The following is a 21,464-nucleotide window of genomic DNA, read 5'->3' on the forward strand; positions in this document are numbered from 1 at the left end:
TTTTAATCAGACTTCACATCCCAGCATTATAGATATTTAATTAGCTGATTAGTGACATTGTTGGTGTTTAGCTCAGTTTTTAATATCTCTCTGCATATTGTAAAAATACATAAACTCATTAATAAGATGTATTAGATATTACACTAATGTGCTTTTTTTCAGCACAAAGCATATATTAATTTACATTAGATTATATACATTTACATTAGATTAATGTTAGCATATTTTGTGGATAAAAATGTATCAAAGTGCAATCAGCAAGTTCATCATCTCAGTCTTTGTAGAAGACATGTTTTGTCTTCTCCCTGATGTGCTCGTGGGCGTGTACTTCTAGGGGGTCACGTGATCATTTACACCGGAAACTTGGCACTGTGGTGGAAACACCAGTGAGAGCAAGCAAAGCTAATTTCTGTGTCAACTACCCAACCTTCTAAAAACATTGTTCAAACACTAGCCCGTCTTGTACCCTTATGTGGACTTATTTTTTATTGTGAATATTTATTGTAGGTTATCATGTAATGTTGACTGTAAATGTATGTCTGTGTTTATGGGGCCTTCCTTCGGACAACAGATGAAATTTAGCTATTGTATCAATCAATCAAAGTTTATTTATATAGCCCTTAATCACAAGTGTTTCAAAGGGCTGCACAAACCACAACGACTCAGATCTTAAATTGGTAGCTCCTTCTGGCATTACTGTAATGCGTTTGCTTATATGCATTGTCTTAATCAAATAAAGTGATTCAATTCAATTCAAATTGGGACACAATGAAACATACACATCTTTCATAAATCAAAATTTGAATGGTACATATATTGTTATTAAATGTCATTCATTAAATCTAAAATATTGTTTATAATTTACTTAATTATTTTAATGATTAAATTATTTAAATATTTAATTATATGTTGTCTGTCTATGTGTTGGCCCTGCGATGAGGAGGCGACTTGTCCAGGGTGTACCCCGCCTTCCGCCCGAATGCAGCACCCCCCGCGACCCCAAAAGGGACAAGCGGAAGAGAATGGATGGATGGATATTTTACAGAAGTATGCAAGCAAGACCTGCTGACCCAGTACATATAGCAGTAGAGGAGTTTATATGCTTGAGTTATTTCCACACTTTCACAAGTACTCCTCCACTTCTGTGGTCATCATTTAAATCATGACATAATTAATTGTTAAATAAGTATGTAATTAATTAATTATTGACATAATTGATCAAATAATTAAATATATATGATATGACATTAAATGACACTTAGGTAATTATTAAAATTAGGTAATTATTAAAATTATTTGGCCCTCCATAATATCACGTGTCAGAGTAATTTGTGTCCTGCTGCAGCGATTGAAAGAAATGGTTTTCATGCCACAATTATACATTAATTTATAAATTGTACATATTCAAAGACGCTGCTTTAAAATATATTTATTTTTCTCGAGCTGTCGTCTGGTGCCAGTTTTTCTATTTTGAAAACATTTTTTAATGGTATTACCAGCAATGTTTTTATTTATATGAAATAGTAAAGAATGGTGAAAAATGTGCACTGAAAAGCCAAAGTGCAGCTTTATCTTGATTACAGAATTAATAATATCTAAATGACCCCCTTCCCATAGTTTGACTTTTCAGTAATCAACCCCAACAGACACTTCATAAAGTACACTCGCAAAGTGAGTATCAATATTGATTTTTAAATGAACATTAACAACTCCGTAAAGACGTTTAAACACAAACATGCTGTTAATTCATGTCATAAACTCAACAACAGCAACAAAGAGCATTAAAATACATAGAAGGCTTCACTATTTTTTTTTTTAGAAAAAACATCAAAACTGTTTTTTGTTTATGTTCAAAATCATACATAAAGTTATTCAAGTAAAATGACTCATTGGATAAATTTCTTTGGCATGTACATTCTTTAATATATACAGTAAATACATACATTTGCATATCGGAAAGATAAAAGTATTCTGCTTTGTTGTTCTTGCATAAACATCAAGCGTCACGTGACCTCAATTCAAAAACACACGAAGAAAATCAAGCCTGACTTTTCTAAACAATCATTTGGTGAAAATGACTTTATATTTTACAAACACTTCAAAGTAAAATCATTTTTGAAAAAAAAAAAAAGAGCTTTTAGCAATTACAAAAATATATGACATAAGTAATTATTTTGTTAAAAATACATTTGCATATTAGGAAAATATGTAACGTTCGGAGAAAGGGAGAAAAGTTTTGCTATAAAAGTATTTTTTATGCACGACAAGACCACTGCATAGTTGAAGACGCAACAAAGTGCACAAATATACAGAACAAAAAAAATACTCACACGATAGCTTTACCGTGCAGCTAAATATCAAAGGAGTATTAGAACCTCAATCAAATTATTGAAATATCACAAGAAAGTTACCATTAACCAGAATAAAGTTCTTAATTAACAAGGAATAATGAATAATTAATACAAGAAAAAGGTCGACATTTTATGATGAAAGTCGAGAAAGTTGAATTCCGTAGAATAAGAATTCTGAATATTACAAAAAGATTAAAAGGGGGGAAAAATGATGTATTTATGTATAAAAATGTGTACCTGCATAAAGATAAGGACATATTATTTTTGTAATTTTACTTTTTAAATATTACTTTTTTCTTAGAATTGCACTTTTTCTCAATTCAGAAAATACTTTTTTCTTGCAATATTACGACTTTTATTGTCTCATCATTTGTATATAATACTCCAAGATATCACAAAGCATGTACTTCAATATGAAAGTAATTTTAAAATGTCGTTAGAATAATTTTGTAGTCTTTATGAAATAAAGCGACTAGTAAGTTGATGTTTGGTCAAAGTTATGAATAAAAGGCACAACTAGTTTGATGGCAGTATTTTAATAAACTGGTGAAAATAAAACATGATTCAACTTTTTAGTTTTTAAAAAATAACTGCATTTGTTGTTCCAGTAATCCTTTTGATTGTATTTCATGTACATTACACATCTTTATACTGTACTTATTTTTACTAGTTTGTATATATTTACTGTATGTGTAAATTCATATATACAGTGCATCTGGAAAGTATTCACAGCGCTTAATTTTTTCCACATTTTGTTATTTTATAGCCGTAGTCTAAAAAAAAAACATTCTCAGAGATTTTTGAAAATTTTATAAAAATTTAAAAAACTAAGAAATCACATGTAATCACAGCCTTTGCCATGAAGCTCAAAAGTGAGCTCGGGTGGATCCTGTTTCAACTGATCATCCTTGAGATGTTCCTACATCTTAACTGGAGTCCACCTGTGGTGAATTCAGTTTGTTGGACATGGAAAGGTACACACTTCTCGGTATATAAAGTCCCACACTTGACAGTGCCTGGCAGAGCACAAACCAAGCATGAAGTCAAAGGAATGGTCTGTAGACCTCCAAGGCAGGATTGTCTCCAGGCACAAATGTGTTGAAGGGTACAGACAAACATCTGCTGCCTTGAAGGTCCCAATGAAGTCATATGAACCTTCCAGAAAGAAAACCATCTCTGCTGCAATCCACCAATCAGTCCTGAATGGTAGAATGGCCTGATGGAAGCCATTTCTTTGAAATGTTTTTTTTTTTTTGCAAAATGCACCTGAAAGATTACTATTGCAACAACACATTATCAGTAGGGTAAAACTAACCTGTCTCGCGATAGTTTAATCCAGGCCTGGGCAATTATTTTGCCTCCGAGGGCCAAATTTATAAAAAAAAATGTGTCTGGGGGCCGGTATATCTATTTTTAAGAACACATACAAAAACTCAAAATAATGTCTGAATGCTAAAAAAGTTATGACAGACCGCCTTAAAAAACGGAAAGGAATTTAAAATTTTTTTTTTACTGAATGAGACACCCAGAATGTACATGAAAATAAAGAATGTGAGATTTACAGTATTAACTACGACTGATAAAACACTGAATATTGATAACGTCACAGCCCCTCTCGATCAACATATTTTACAATTAAGTGAAACGCAACAAACAGTGAAATATGAACGCAAAGGGTAAAAAAAAACCCACCTACAATCTGATACATCACTAAGCTTTAGAACTTTGTTTGCAAAATCTCCTTCCGCGTCTGTCCCTAACACCCGAATTTCAGGCTGGCCGCTCTGGAAACACTCTGTGGAAACGCACCCCACCCACATTGATTGGTGCCTCGTCTGAGCTGCTGTGACTTAGATTACCATAGTAACTAGTATTTCATGCAAAAGCGGAGATTCCAGCCATTGAAATACTTTGTATAGTTCAAGACTTACGGTCATTTGAAAACATCACTGCACATCATAATGGCGGCTACAGTTTACATCTTAAAGATCTAAAGAAATTATTTGGGAATGTCCGGCGGGCCAGATTGAAAAATTTAACGGACCTTAATTTGCCCAGGTCTGGTCTAATCCCAGCTCACGTTCCCTCTTAGTGGGAAAACAATCCAACGCTCGGTGAATTCTGCTTCACAATGATAGGAAGAGCCGACCGACATTGTAGGATCTAAAAGCGACTTCGCTAGGGACGCTTGGCGGCCACACGTCAGTTTATCCCTGTGATAACACGTCCTGCTTCAAACCCAAAAAGACAGAAGCTTTCACGGTCTGTACTCGTATTGAAAATCAAGATCAAGCGAGCTTTTGGCCCTTCTGCTCCACAAAATTCTCTGGTCTTATGAGACAAAGTTTGAACTCTCTGGCTCGAATGCCAGGGATCATGTTTGGAGAATGGTGGTGGCAGCATCATGCTGTGGGAAGGTTTTTCAGCATCAGTAACTGGGAGACTCGTCAGTGAAGTGTATTATATTTGTATAGTGCTTCTCCTTAGTGACCAAAGCGCTTTACATAATGAAACCCATTATCGAAGTTACATTTCAACCAGTGTGGGTGGCACTAGGAGCAGGTGGGTAAAGTATCTTGCCCAAGGACACAACGGCAGTGACGAGGATGGCGGAAGCGGGGATCAAACCTGAAACCCTCAAGTTGCTGGCACGGCCGCTCTACCTAACGAGCCACGCCGCCTCAATGTACAGAGACATCTTGGATGAAAACCTGCTCCAGAGCGCTCTTGAAGTCAGACTGCGTTCATCTTTCAGCAGGACAACGACCCGAAGCACACAGCCAAGATATTAAAGGAATGGTTTCAGGACAACTCTGTAAATGTTCTTGAGTGGTCCAGCCAGAGCCCAGAATTGAATCTAAGTGAACATCTCTGGAGAGATCTGAAAATGGCTTCACATCCAACCTGATGGAGCTTGAGAGGTGCTGCAAAGAGGAATGGGCCCAAAGATAGGTGTGCCAAGCTTGTGGCATCGTATTCAAAACACTTGAAGCTGTAATTGCTGCCAAAGGTGCATCAACAAAGTATTGAGCAAAGGCTGTTTTACATAACATTTTATAAATTTCCAAAAACAAAAACACATTTATACCATTTTGGCTTAAGGCTGTAACATAACAAAATGTGGAAAAAGTGAGGCACTGTATGTATATATCTATATATATTTAGTAATATTTGTATATATATATATATATATATATATATACATACATATATACAGATATGCATTACTCGTGGTTAAGATGTTTGTTCAGTCAGTTTTAGGAATAGAGCAATAATAACTGTACCGTTAAGTGTTAGCTTTTCAAATGCTAATTCAAATGCTGTGTTACATTAATGTTTACTTTTATGACATTGTTTCTTACATTTGATGCTCTCTGACTGACATTTTGAAGTGTTTGGAATTATTTTCTCGTTTGATCAAATCGCTTTGGTTGAGTTTACGCTGTCTGGATCATGTTGATATCAGCGTTACCATAGCAACACAAGTACTGTACATCAGTAAGTTATTATAAGGTGAAACAAATACTTTGAGGATGACATGTAATATTGATGTGTTATAAATTTAAATAATCTGCTTTGTTCTTGTTGGCTTAAATGTGAAGCTGACATTAAAAAAAGTGCTAAATAATTTTTCATGGGCTGTGCAAATAAAGCAGTGTAAGAAGTATGTGTACAGTATGTACATTACATATTTTTCTTTAATCTGCTTTTTATGGTAACTAGAATAAAACGTAGTGTGATGGCGCTATCTGCAGGGGGAAGTGTGTTGCAGATATGAATGCAGGAGAGGGCGCTGTCTCCAAAATCAATACATCCAATATATTCCAGCAGGAAGCTATGTTTAAGTATACACATTTAATGAGTACAGTATTGTATACTGTCAGCATATACAAGTACATTACTTAATATATATGCATGTGTAGTAAGTACACTACTGTATGCTTGTCACTGTTTTAGTGAGTGAAAGTAAAATGAGTTAAAATATCAAATGGATATGGAGGTTGTACTGTGGTATTTATTAGCTTAATTAAATATGGGTGATGTATCGTAGTATTCATGCGTACATGAAAATGGGGGTTGTACTGTAGTGATCCATATGTGTACATGAAAATGGGGGTTGTACTGTAGTATTTTTGTGTAAATATATATGGGGGATGTAACATAGTATTCTTGTGTACATAAATATAGGGATGTATTGTAGTATTCCAACTGTGTACATTGGGGTTGTACTGTGGTATTCCATATGTGTACATGAATTTGGGGGTTATACTGTAGTATTTGTGTAAATAAATATTGAGGATGTATCGTAGTATTCATGTGTACATGAATATGGGGATGTATCGTAGTATTCCAAATGTGTACATGAAAATGGGGGTTGTACTGTAGTATTTATTTGTGCAAATAAATATGGGGACTGTATCGTAGTATTCATGTGTACATGAAAATGGGGATGTGCTGTAGTATTTATTTGTGTAAATAAATATGGGGACTGTATCGTAGTATTCATGTGTACATGAAAATGGGGATGTGCTGTAGTATTTATTTGTGTAAATAAATATGGGGACTGTATCGTAGTATTTATGTGTACATGAAAATGGGGATGTGCTGTAGTATTTATTTGTGTAAATAAATATGGGGACTGTATCGTAGTATTTATGTGTACATGAAAATGGGGATGTGCTGTAGTATTTATTTGTGTAAATAAATATGGGGACTGTATCGTAGTATTCATGTGTACATGAAAATGGCGATGTGCTGTAGTATTTATTTGTGTAAATAAATATGGGGGATGTATCGTAGTATTCACGTATACATGAAAATGAGGGTTGTACTGAAGTATTCCATATGTGTACATGAACATGACCAATGTACTGTGGTATTTATTGGTGTATATGTATAGGGGGGAAATATTGTAGTATTTAGTAGTTGTACTGAAGGCATAAGGGTCTTGTATATATTTTCCATGTGATATATTTCATATTTTGGGCCTCCATCCGTGGATGAACTGCAGAAGTTTCGTGAGCTGCAGTTTGCTGAGCTTGAAGTCCTCCGAGAGAATTTCTTCAGTGAGCTGCATCAGAAAGTTTCCATCGATCTTCTCGCGGGTGAAAATGAGGACGATGTCATCAGGCAGACCGATGAAGCGTAAACATTTGGACACTTCCTCTATGGAGAGGCCGGCCAGCATGGGTGGGGGCTGCCACTGCTGGCTGTGGGCGGAGCTCATTGTGTGTTGCGAGTTTGACGCATCCTGCTGGTCGACATGAGTCGGTGCACATGTGACCTCTGAACTTCTCAACTTTGAAGTCCTTGGCGGTAAAATGGGACAAGAGAGGCTCTGATTGGTGTTGCATTCAATGTCTTTGTACATTTGAGAATTGGTACTTGAAGATTTGCTTCTCAGGCTGAGACTCTTGCTGCCGCGTGCATCAAAGTTATTAGTTTGAGTGTTGCTGGCTCTCTTCCTGGGATAACTGTAGTAACTGTCCAAACTCTGACTCCCTGTCCTACTCACGTTGTTTGGCCAAGACAACCTGGAGGACAACTTCCTGCTCGGAGAGGTCGTGCTAGTGAGGTGATTCCAGTTGCACGGATAACAGACACTCTTCTTCTTCTCCTGTGTGTCTGACACTTCTTCTTGCTCGGAGCCTCCACTGCCGATGGAAAGAAAAACATCCCGTTTTTGTCACATATTGGAAGCTTAAGAGAAGAAATGCTGACTTACATGCTGTGGAGCCCAGACGAGTAATAAGAGAGGGTTGGACTTGGCGAGCGCGTCTCCTGCTGGCGAGGCTTGGACACGAGAGGCTCTGATGGCGTCTGTTTAAGACTTCGTGGAGGAATTGGAGGTGCGTTCAACAGGCGACATTCTTCTTTCACCTGGAAAGGTAAGACCGGCTTTAAAAGTGGTGCTAAACATTGTATTGAACACATGTCTAATAAGTGGTATTTTTTCAAGTGTCTTTATGAAATATTTTATTGCGCCAGGGGATAAAAAGGTAATCTGAACATGTGAATATTCATAATAATACGCAAAACTTGAAGGTTAACCTTTACCACCACAGTAGTTTCAAGACAGACTGACGACAAAAGTGTTTTCATCAAACACTTATATACACTTATATCTTAAATCTTTCCATCGCAATTTTTTCATTGACAACAAATTCAAAGCAATCACTTCCTTTATCCCTACATTATAATCTTTTACATTTTTCTTTCATTTTGTAAATTATCATGTTGTCAAATGTTCAACTTTTTTATTTATTTGTTTAATAATTTTTTTCTAGATAAATAAATCACTAAAATAATTGTTTTCACATTTTTATCATTTTGTTTAAAAACTCAAGCCTGTTTCAAGGGGTCATATTATTCAAACCCAACTTTTCTTGCCTGTTGACACATGTTTTTGTGTATTTGGAATCCCCAAAAGTGATTATTATGAAATATTAGGTGAATTCATATTTATCAAACTATTTTGTTTTAAACAAGCCGTTTGAGATCTGCCTCAACGTGTGACGTTTATAAACCTGTGACATCAGAGAATTTAGTTGTGGTTTTACTTTACCTCCATTTTTATTTTCCCTACAGCAAGTTATAGTCCAAACAAAATTATGTCCACAGTGTGGACGACCACAAATGTTGTGTTGTTGTTTGTATTAACCAACAAAGGCCACTACACAAATTAAGATGAACCGTATTTTTCTGACTATAAGCCGCTACTCTTTTCCCAAGCTTCGAACCCAGCGGCTTTTACAAAGGCGCTATGGATTTTTCTTAGCTAACGGCCATAATGTTTTGTATACAACAAATTTGCATAATAAAACACAGACACAGAGACTGAAAATGTGTGTTATTGTTTGTGCTATGGCGCCATCTTTTGGACAAGTTTTCTTACTGCAGGTGCTGGGGGTTTAAAGTCTACAGTATTTCCTTCTGTTTTGTGCCTTGAACCGGAAGTACAAGTGCTGTTCCGTCTACTAGTCGTCAATAGTGTTTCTACCTGTATGATTTCTTCATTCATCACTTCAAGCAATGTTTGTAAGTTGTACGATATAACTAAAACAATTCATACTTACTAAACCGTCACATATTTGATAGTAGGTTTTCATGCATATTTGTACGCACATACAAGTATAATGTAATAAAGCTAGCGTCGTTAGCATTAGCTAATATGATAGCACGTGTCTGTATTAGTATTATAAACTTACAATGGCATTCTTTTTGTATTGTTTTAGTTTTGCAAATTCCTCAGTAAATTCACCAAAACGTCACAGTATTGAGTCCGTTTAGCTGATTGGAGAGCTAGCTTCCGCAGCTAGTGGGTCCATGACGATGACTTCTGTCTTGTTTGATCAGCCGTTTTACTGCTGTTACAGGCACAATTTGGAAATAATTAAGGTATGTAAATAAACATTTACAAAATCTTTCTGTGTAAATAACTAATTTCACAGCGTAAATATTCGCGGCTTAAGGAAAAATATTTTTTTCTTTCAAATGTAGTGTGTGCGGCTTATACATCAGTAGTACACTCTATACTCCGGAAAATACAGTACTTAACTTTTGTGTTTTGGAAACAATGTACTGTACCTACTGTACCTACAGGAGTATCTGATGCAGGGCCCAGCAAGAATTACATCCCCCGCCTCATGGTAAATATACAGAAGGATTTACCCAAAACTATTTTTAAACACAAAGTCGGCTCCTAAAATTTATGGCAATGGTGGATATAATAAAATGGTGAGTCTAGTGAGAATAATAATAATAATAATGGATTAGATTTATATAGCGCTTTTCTAGACACTAAAAGTGCTTCACAGAGAAGTGAGAACCCATCATTCATTCACTCCACATTGATTGACAAATGTGATGATACGTTAGCATGTAGCAGCTGTAGAAATACATTTAAACATCTTTTGTCTGCACGGCGCTATATAACTATTATTAGATAACTCCATTGACAAATGTAATGATACGTTAAAATGTAGCATTAGCTTAACCGGACTACATGATAAACAGCTACATATAATGCAATATTCTTGCATGGATGTTTGAACATCATCGTTTCACATATGAATACGGACACTATATGACACACAGCCTGAATACTTAAGTGTTATGAACTGAAATGCGTTGAAAAAGAAATCTTAATAACCTCAGAGATGCTGTCATTTCCTCAGTTCTGAAGAGTATTCTTCGCTTTCCTTTCGCTGTGAGTCAGACTATAACTTAGATTTTCCCGGCCGAGTCATACCAAAAGACTATAAAAATGAGACCCATTACCTCCCTGCTTGGCACTCAGCATCAAGGGTTGGAACTGGGGGTTAAATCACCAAAAATGATTCCCGGGCGCGGCTACCGCTGCTGCCCACTGCTCCCCTCACCTCCCAGGGGGTGATCAAGGGTGATGGGTCAAATGCAGAGAATAATTTCGCCACACCTAGTGTGTGTGTGACAATCAATGGTACTTTAACTTTATATAGCCAACGACTCATTATCAGGCGAAAGTAGCTTGAAGATGGTTGTAAAGCAACATTTATGTAAAATGGAGCCCAAAGCACCTCCATTACATGTAATGTAGAGCACAAGGAATCGTTTTAGATGTGAATTAAAAATCATAATATGACATATTGAAGTCAACATCCCTCAAATTGGCCGACAAAAGCCAACCTATCCGGTATTTGCACATTTACTTGTAACTTTGTAAGGCAATGTAAGGAACAAAATATTTTTTAAACTACGGCAGTTTGTTGACATCATTTTCTTCCATTTTAAGAAATTTTAAATGTTTTGCTTTTGTTGCGGAAAGGAAAGAGGTGCGAGTAAAGACCGGTGATACTCACAGCTTCAGATTTGGGTGGGACAGGCGGCGGTGTGAGGGACGCATCATGAGCGGGAACTGGAGCGAGAGGACTTGTGAGTGGCAAGTCCAGGTAAGAGCAAGTTGTTGTCGTTGTCGAGCAGCCGTTGTCGAGAGCTCGGACTCCCTCAGTCAAAGAAGACTGTGGGATTTGGCTTCTGAGGCGATCCAACCACAGCTCCTCATAAGGAACGTCAGACTTGTTTGATGCTTGCTGCTTTGTGTCCAACATTTGGGGGGGAACGTGTTCATTTTCTGCCGAGTCAGCTGGAAGGCTGTCAGAGGGCAAAAGAGCCCAGTCGCCACAGAGGGTCATGCAACCCTGCAGGTTGACCTCGTTGTTACCGTGCAGGTTGCTACCATAAACGCATACCGACAGTCGGTGGAAGGACTGTGTGAGTTCATCGCGGGCGTATGTCAAAGAGCTAGGAATCTGCATGCTGCCACTGCAGCAATTACCGTTCCCGCCACTCTGCTTCTTGGGGCTCTTCCCCTCATCGTTCCAGTCTGTCCGCACGTCACGGACAGCACGTGAATAGTCGTCAATGTCAAACTGCTCCTGGCAGAAAGAGAACCAGCGGTGCACCATGGTGTCTAGCCACAACTCTCCTTGCAGCAGCTCCTCGGGGATAATAAAGCGAGGCAGAGCCGTGATGAAGGGGAAGTGGACGGGGACAATTTTGTTGCTTCGTAAGACAAGGCACACAACCACTGTCTTGGTCTGAATATTGACTAACTTGTAGCGATTGCCCTCCCGGATGAGGTGCAGGTCATGCTGGTTGCGAGGCGGACTTCCGGGCACTGTGACGTTGACCGGCAGTCGGGTTTTCTCCACGATGTTGCGGATGGTGTGCTCACCATCCTGCATCTGGAGCTCCAGAGGACTACAGGTGCTGAAACGGCCTTTGCACTGGAAAGGTAAGCTGATGCTCTCGTTGGTGCGATGGTTCATGCAGATCAAGCAGGGCATCTTGCCACGACCCATCTTGCTGATGGAGTTCAGCTTACCAATCTTCTTGAAGATAGTGTTGAATCTTGATTTTTCTTTTGAGGTCTTGGCGTACAGGATCTCAGCTTGACCCATCAGTGTCAGTTCATCGCCTGTGCTTAATGTTATATTGTAAACTTCAGTGTCCTCATTGCATTCTCCTGAAGCCACCTGAAAGAAATGTCCATCTTTATTAATCACATTTGTCAGTTAGTGTTTCTTAACAGTTGCAGCTTTAAAACGATCCATTTGTTTGTTACAGCCTTATTCCAAAGTGGAATCATTTCTTTTCCCCCTCAAAATTCTACACACAACACCTCATAATGACAACATGAAAGCAATTTTTTTTTATCTTTGCAAATGTATTAAAGATGCAAAACTTACATTTCGCAAACATTAATAATAGAAAAACATAAAACAAATACAGTCGATTTCTTGGCCATTCTTCAGAGAATATGAATGATAACACAAAAACCTTTCTTCCACTCATGCTTAATGGTTGTGTGAAGCTATTTATTGGCAAACAACTGTGTTTACTCTTTTTAAATCAAAATGACAAAAGAAAGTACCCAAATGACCCTGATCAAAAGTTTACATACCCCAGTGACTTTGATCTGAGAACATGCACAAAAGTTGACACAAACAGGTTTGAATGGCTAATCAAAGTTCCAATCCTCACCTGTGACCTGTTTATTTGTAATTAATGTGTATGTGTTAAAGGTCAGTGAGTTTCTGGGCTTCTGACAGACCATTGCATCTTTCATCCAGTGCTGCACAGATGTTTCTGGATTCTGAGTCATGGGGAAGGCAAAATAATTGTCAACGGATCTGCGAGAAAAGGTAATTGAACTGCATAAAACAGGAAAGGGGTATAAAAAGGTATCCAAGGAATTGAGAATGCCAATCGGCAGTGTTCAAACGCTGATTAAGCAGTGGAAAATGAGGGATTCAGGTAGACCAGCAAAGATTTCAGCCACAACAGCCAGGAAAATTGTTCGAGATGCAAAGAAAAATCCACAATTAACTTCAGCTGAAATACAGGACTCTCTGAAAAATTGTGGTGTGGCTGTTTCAAGATGCACAATAAGGAGGCACTTGAAGAAAAATGGGCTGCATGGTCGAGTCGCCAGAAGAAAGTCATTTCTGCGCAAATGTCAAAAAGTATCCCGCTTATATTACACCAAACAGCATATAGATAAGCCTCAAAACTTCTGGAACAAGGTAATTTGGAGTGATGAGACCAAAATTTAACTTTTTGGCCACTCGACCATGCAGCCCATTTTTCTTCAGGTGCCTCCTTATTGTGCATCTTGAAACAGCCACACCACAATTTTTCAGAGAGTCCTGTATTTTAGCTGAAGTTATTTGTGGATTTGTCTTTGCATCTCGAACAATTTTCCTGGCAGTTGTGACTGAAATCTTTGCTGGTCTACCTGAATCCCTCATTTACCACTTCTTAATCAGCGTTTGAACACTGCTGATTGGCATTCTCAATTCCTTGGATATCTTTTTATACCCTTTTTATACCCCTTTCCTGTTTTATGCAGTTCAATTACCTTTTCTCGCAGATCCTTTGACAATTATTTTGCCTTCCCCATGACTCAGAATCCAGAAACATCTGTGCAGCACTGGATGAAAGATGCAATGGTCTGTCAAAAGCCCAGAAACTCACTAACCTTTAACACACACATATTAATTACAAACAAACAGGTCACAGGTGAGGATTTGAACCTTGATTAGTCATTCAAACCTGTTTGTGTCAACTTTTGTGCATGTTCTCATATCAAAGTCACTGGGGTATGTAAACTTTTGATCAGAGTCATTTGGGTACTTTCTTTGGTCATTTTGATTTAAAAAGAGTAAACACAGTTGTTTGCCAATACATAGCTTCACACAACCATTAAGCATGAGTGGAAGAAAGGTTTTTGTGTTATCATTCATATTCTCTGAAGAATGGCCAAGAAATCATAAATTCTCCCAGGGTATGTAAACTTATGAGCACAACTGTAATTCAGAGCCCTAGACCCTTGATCTCCAAGGCATACATCCAGCGTGTCACATTTTTTACACATTTAATTATATATGGAAAGGCTTAAAAAAAGTGAAACATATTTAAAGACAAAGCTTTATGTTATTAGAAGTTATTAATATCAACATTTCAGCTTCTTCTGTTTGCTGTCTTTTTCCAGTTTTTGCTGGGGTTCTTTTGTTTAAATGTATTATTATTTTTTAGTGCTAATAATAACAACCCACCAGACACAGATGACCACCCTATAAACTAGGGCTGCACAATTTTGAGAAAAAACCTAATTGCGATTTTTCTTTTCACAATTGGTATTTGATTTGCGATTTTTATGCTTCATACATAAAAATGCATACAACTGAAAAAATACAAGGGAAGGAAGACATGTTACTTTTAGACTGTCAATCAACATACAGTATTCTTGTCTGGTGCCACACATCTTATTATGTCTACATCATGCTCTTAAACTGAAGAAATAACTGATACAAACTATAGTGTTTATAAGTAATGTAATCATAATATGTAATAATAATACCAATAACCATTTAAAAGGATATTAACTTTTATTTTTCATTACTGTAGAATTGTTTACCATTGTACTGTAATCTAAGGTAAATAACTTGGTCATCCTAAATCAATAAACAAACCAAAAAAATTAAAATGACTCTAATTTCTGTAAGCAAACACTTAACTGAAATAAATATTATTATATCTTAAAGTGCAGTTCTCTTCGAACAAACGCGAGGCTCGACAATTCTGTTTGGCAAACATGTCTGTCACTCAAATGCCGTGGACGGCAGAGAAAAAAAAACCCTCAACCTCTTGCGGCTATTTATTGCACTAATTCAAACCTTTATGTAGATTCAATGTCAATGAATCGTACAGCCCTACTATAAGCACTCTTCTGTGAGCAAACAACTAATCAAATAATTAGCTTGTTAGCTTCCCCTTGCAAGTGAACGATGGTTGTTAACGAGTGGAGTGTTATTGCAGCTGGAACTAATTGATGCATTCTACAATCAGCCTTAAAGATTTGCCATCAGCTGGAGTATTGTTTCGTGGGCACATGACGGTGGGAAAAATTGTTAAGATTTTAGGCTCAAAAAATATAACAAGGATGTTTGCTCGCCATGTTGGCACATCGCTTAGCAAAATGCTACAGTGTTCACGTATCTAAAACCCAAAATATGGAATCACTAGACTTATAAATGTTCATTGGGTTGTTAAATTGTGTAGAAAAAAAGCAGATAACAGACATGATAGACAACTATAGTTATTTCAAAAGGCAACTTTCTGGCTTCAAGAAACACTTAGGCCATGTCCACACGAACATGGACAGTTTCAAAAACGCATATTTGGGGTTAAAACGATCTCCATCCACACAAGTGTAGTTTCAAAACTGTCTCTGTCGACACACAAATGCATACACCTGCTGTAATGCATTTTGTCCAATCAGAAGCCTGAAAAAAGCAGCAACAGCTGACTTGTTGGCATTACACCTCCTTTATGTTGATTTTGATATACTAGACGTATACAATGACATGTACATTATCTTTAAAACCAACCTGCATGTACACAAAGCCCTGGAACCATTATTATAAAAAAAATTCAGTGTTTAAAGCACGCATGCATGCCTGTGCTGCTGAAACCACTAATACAATTATAACATGTTCAGCAACATGGTGATGTATTACATGTGCAGTGAAGTGTACATTATTTCTAAAATCAGCATGCACTAACGAGCCATGGAAGCCATTTCACGTCCGTGTGCTTTATATAGTAAAGCACACGGACGTGCGTCTGCCACTGCAAAACTCTTGTGGAATTACAAACTCTGTTTCCAAATGAGTTGGGAAATTGTGTTAGATGTAAATATAAACGGAATACAATGATTTGCAAATCATTTTTAACCCATATTCAATTGATTGCACTACAAAGACAAGATATTTGATGTTCAAACTCAAACTTTTTTTTTTTTTTGCAAATAATAATTAACTTAGAATTTCATGGCTGCAACACATGCCAAAGTAGTTGGGAAAGGGCATGTTCACCACTGTGTTACATCACCTTTTCTTTTAACAACACTCAATAAACGATTGGGAACTGAGGAGACACCTTTTTTAAGCTTCTCAGGTGGAATTCTTTCCCATTCTTGCTTGATGTACAGCTTAAGTTGTTCAACGGTCCGGGGGTCTCCGTTGTGGTATTTTAGGCTTCATAATGCGCCACACATTTTCAATGGGAGACAGGTCTGGACTACAGGCAGGCCAGTCTAGTACCCGCACTCTTTTAATATGAAGCCACGTTGATGTAACACGTGGCTTGGCATTGTCTTGCTGAAATAAGCAGGGGCGTCCATGGTAACGTTGCTTGGATGGCAACATATGTTGCTCCAAAACCTGTATGTACCTTTCAGCATTAATGGGGCCTTCACAGATGTATAAGTTACCCATGCCTTGGGCACTAATACACCCCCATACCATCACAGATGCTGGCTTTTCAACTTTGCGCCTATAACAATCCGGATGGTTCTTTTCCTCTTTAGTCCGGAGGACACGACGTCCACAGTTTCCAAAAACAATTTGAAATGTGGACTCGTCAGACCACAGAACACTTTTCCACTTTGTATCAGTCCATCTTAGATGAGCTCAGGCCCAGCGAAGCCGACGGCGTTTCTGGGTGTTGTTGATAAACGGTTTTCACCTTGCATAGGAGAGTTTTAACTTGCACTTACAGTTGTAGCGACCAACTGTAGTTACTGACAGTGGGTTTCTGAAGTGTTCCTGAGCCCATTAGGTGATATCCTTTACACACTGATGTCGCTTGTTGATACAGTACAGCCTGAGGGATCGAAAGTCACGGGCTTAGCTGCTTACGTGCAGTGATTTCTCCAGATTCTCTGAACCTTTTGATGATATTACAGACCGTAGATGGTGAAATCCCTAAATTCCTTGCAATAGCTGGTTGAGAAAGGTTTTTCTTAAACTGTTCAACAATTTGTTCACGCATTTGTTGACAAAGTGGTGACCCTCGCCCTATCCTTGTTTGTGAATGACTGAGAATTTCATGGAATCTACTTTTATACCCAATCATGGCACCCACCTGTTCCCAATTTGCCTGTTCACCTGTGGGATGTTCCAAATAAGTGTTTGATGAGCATTCCTCAACTTTGATCAGTATTTATTGCTACTTTTCCCAACTTCTTTGTCACGTGTTGCTGGCATCAAATTCTAAAGTTAATCATTATTTGCAAAAAAAAAAAAAAGTTTATCAGTTTGAACATCAAATATGTTGTCTTTGTAGCATATTCAACTGAATATGGGTTGAAAATGATTTGTACCGTTTATATTTACATCTAACACAATTTCCCAACTCATATGGAAACAGGGTTTGTATAAAGCATTTAATCATTGATATAGTACATGTGCAATGAAGTGTATATTGTCTTTAACATCAGTACACACGACAAGGAGGACGCTACATTATGTTTTTGTTTAGTTGCTTGGTCCCTTTTTACGCGCGTGCACGGTCGCGCCCGGCTCCATCTACAAAAATGGAAGCAACACACGTACGTTGACTTCATGATTTCTCGTTAAATAAGGACTAAAACCTAAGATAATGTTGCACCTTTCTTATGACACAGAGCAAAAAGTCTTGCTTGTCAAAGTTGTCCCATCAGGTGGAGGTTCGACAGCAATCGCTGACTGTCATTAGCGCTGGCGGGACTGTCGCAAAGCCCATTTTGATGTGTCTTTTTAATCAATGTAAAGTGAAAATAGCAGCATATTTACGTTCAAACATACTCTTAAAGACCTACTGAAACTCACTACTACCGACCACGCAGTCTGATATTTTATATATAAATGATGAAATCTTAACATTGCAACACATGCCAATACGGCCGGGTTAGCTTACCAAAGTGCAATTTTAAATTTCACGCGAAATATCCTGCTGAAAACGTCTCGGTATGATGACGTCTGCGCGTGACGTCACGGATTGTAGAGGACATTTTGGGACAGCATGGTGGCCAGCTATTAAGTCGTCTGTTTTCATCGCAAAATTCCATAGTATTCTGGACATCTGTGTTGGTGAATCTTTTGCAATTTGTTCAATGAACAATGGAGCCAGCAAAGAAGAAAGCTGTAGGTGGGAAGCGGTGTATTGCGGCAGGTGTTGTGCCGGATAACGCACCCCCGCCGTAGAATGCACCCCCTGACTGGTGTGCCGGATAACACAGGCGGTGTTTCATTGTTTACATTCCCGAAAGATGACAGTCAAGCTTTACCATTGGCCTGTGGAGAACTGGGACAACAGAGACTCTTACCAGGAGGACTTTGAGTTGGATGCACAGACGCGGTACCGTGAGTACGCATGCAGCTGCGGCTTCCAAACATTTGATCGCTTGCCCATACGTGCGTGCCGCTATGTGCATGTCATGTACGTAACTTTGGGGACTTTGGGGAAATATATGTGCTGTATGAACTTTGGGGAGGTGAACGGTACTTTGGGCTGTGGGATTGAGTGTGTTGTGTATTGGCGGGTAATATGGACGGGAGGGGGGAGGTGTTTGTTATGCGGGATTAATTTGTGGCATATTAAATATAAGCCTGGTTGTGTTGTGGCTAATAGAGTATAAATATATGTCTTGTGTTCTGTTTTAGTCATTCCCAGCTGAATATCAGGTCCCACCCGCCTCTCACAGCATCTTCCCTATCTGAATCGCTCCCACTGCCCTCTAGTCCTTCACTCTCACTTTCCTCATCCACGAATCTTTCATCCTCGCTCAAATTAATGGGGAAATCGTCGCTTTCTCGGTCTGAATCGCTCTCGCTGCTGGTGGCCATGATTGCAAATAATGTGCGGATGTGAGGAGCTCCACAACCTGTGACGTCACGCGCATATCGTCTGCTACTTCCGGTACAGGCAAGGCTTTTTTATCAGCGACCAAAAGTTGCAAACTTTATCGTCGATGTTCTCTACTAAATCATGTCAGCAAAAATATGGCAATATCGCGAAATGATCAAGTATGACACATAGAATGGACCTGCTATCCCCGTTTAAATAAGAAAATCGCATTTCAGTAGGCCTTTAAAGTGTGTTTAAAGGCAGCAAGGCAGTGTTGTTGAGCTTTGTAAATGACAGTGCACAACCGTGACGTCATCACAAGTCTCCGTTTGTGCCGTGTACACGCATACGCTAAGCGGAGAGTTTTGGAACTCACACTTCGGCCAGCGTTTGTAAAAGTCTGCTTTTTTGAAGACAAAAGTATTCGTCTGCATGTGGACAACAGGCCTAAACGCAGAGATAAGTATGCGTCTATGGATCTGTGTTCGTGTGGACAGGGCCTTAAAAAAATCAAGAATATAAATTGTGATCATCAGTAACATTTTCATATTTAAATCATTTAGACCCAGGACACGCTGGGAAGACTATCTCTCCCGGCTGGCCTGGGAACGCCTCGGGATCCCCCGGGAGGAGCTGGACGAAGTGGCTGGGGAGAGGGAAGTCTGGGCTTCCCTGCTTAAGCTGCTGCCCCCGCGACCCGACCTCGGATAAGCGGAAGAAGATGGATGGATGGAGTGAAAAAAAAATCATGGAATCACTCAATTATGGGGAAAAAATGTTGGAATCATTAAAAACAAACAAAACAATAACACACCACTAGTACTTTGTTGCACCACCTCTGGCTTTTATAACAGCTTGAGGTCTCTGAGGCATGGACTTAACAAGTGACTTTGCAAGTTGGAGTCTTTCGGACTAATTGCAGACCTTGACATTGACCTTATGTATCTTTCTTCAATTAAAGTTTTTAGTTTTTGTTTTTTTACAGTTTACTGATAAATGGTAAATGGGTTATACTTGTATAGCGCTTTTTTCTATATTCAAGGTACTCAAAGCGCTTTGACACTATTTCCACATTCACACATTCACACACACATTCACACAGTGATGGCGGGGCTGCCATGCAAGGCGCTAACCACGACCCATCAGGAGCAAGGGTGAAGTGTCTTGCTCAAGGACAAAACGGACGTGACTATGATGGTAGAAGGTGGGGATTGAACCAGGAACCCTCAGGTTGCTGGCACTGAATCTTGTACTGAATCTTAAATTAACGAAAATAAGATTAATGCTGAGTGGTTCAGAACATGTCCTCCCCGTGACTGCGTGGGTTCCCTCCGGGTACTCCGGCTTCCTCCCACCTCCAAAGACATGCACCTGGGGATAGGTTTTGATTGATTGATTGATTGAAACTTTTATTAGTAGATTGCACAGTGAAGTACATATTCCGTACAATTGACCACTAAATGGTAACACCGGAACAAGTTTTTTAACTTGTTTAAGTCGGGGTCCACTTAAATTGATTCATGATACAGATATATACTATTTTCATAATAAAGTCATCACACAAGATAATCATCACAGTATATAAATTGAATTATTTACATTATTTACAATCCGGGGTGTGGGGTGAGTGATATGTTGATTGGCAACACTAAATTGGCCCTAGTGTGTGAATGTGAGTGTGAATGTTGTCTGTCTATCTGTGTTGGCCCTGCGATGAGGTGGCGACTTGTCCAGGGTGTACCCCGCCTTCCGCCCGATTGTAGCTGAGATAGGCTCCAGCGACCCCCCGCGACCCTGAAGGGAATAAGCGGTAGAAAATGGATGGATGGGATGGATGGTTCTGAACACAAATTTTGTAATCTTTCAAAGACTTTTTTACGCTTTTTTGATAAACGCACTACATGCGTACAGAAATAAAACTGTGGTCATTTTTATTATTTCTCTAATCATATGTATACACATTTTTGGGGGGAAGGGAGAGGGGTTAATTGCATGTTCTCCCTGTGGCGGCATGGGTTCCCTCTGGGTTCTCCGGCTTCCTCCTACCTCCAAAGATATGCACCTGGGAATAAGCTGACACTAAATGGTCCTCGTGTATGAATGTGAGTGTGAGTGGTTGTCTGTCTATCTGTGCTGGCCCTGCTATGAGGGGGCGACTTGTCCAGGGTGTACCCTGCCCTGTGCCTAATTGCAGCTTGGATAGGCTCCAGCCTCCCGCTGCCCCAAAAGGGATAAGCGGTAAATGTAAAAATGTATGGATGAATGGATGGAATTCCTAGCATTTTTTGATGGGCCACTGCCATCCATCTGACCATGCTGCCCCTATAAGACCAGGTTTCCAACTAATGATACAGTGTTACGTTTGTGCTGCGGCTATTATTGTGGATTTTGATGCAAAAG

General features: G+C 38.8%; 1 protein-coding gene across 1 annotated transcript in view; it reads right to left on the reverse strand.

The window, feature by feature from the left end:
- Positions 1–1,894: 1,894 nt before the first annotated feature.
- garem (GRB2 associated, regulator of MAPK1) overlaps positions 1,895–21,464 on the reverse strand; it is a 55,714-nt gene continuing 36,144 nt past the window's right edge. The window contains exons 4-6 of the mRNA XM_061965693.2: positions 11,192–12,367; positions 8,077–8,231; positions 1,895–8,005 (exon numbers count right to left, since the gene is read on the reverse strand). Of these exons, the coding sequence (XP_061821677.1) occupies positions 7,327–8,005; positions 8,077–8,231; positions 11,192–12,367 (2,010 nt within the window). The 3' untranslated portion in view covers positions 1,895–7,326. The remainder of the gene's footprint in view (positions 8,006–8,076; positions 8,232–11,191; positions 12,368–21,464) is intronic.

This window comes from Nerophis lumbriciformis, linkage group LG07 (assembly GCF_033978685.3).
Source record: "Nerophis lumbriciformis linkage group LG07, RoL_Nlum_v2.1, whole genome shotgun sequence".
Classification (NCBI taxonomy): Eukaryota; Metazoa; Chordata; class Actinopteri; order Syngnathiformes; family Syngnathidae; genus Nerophis; species Nerophis lumbriciformis.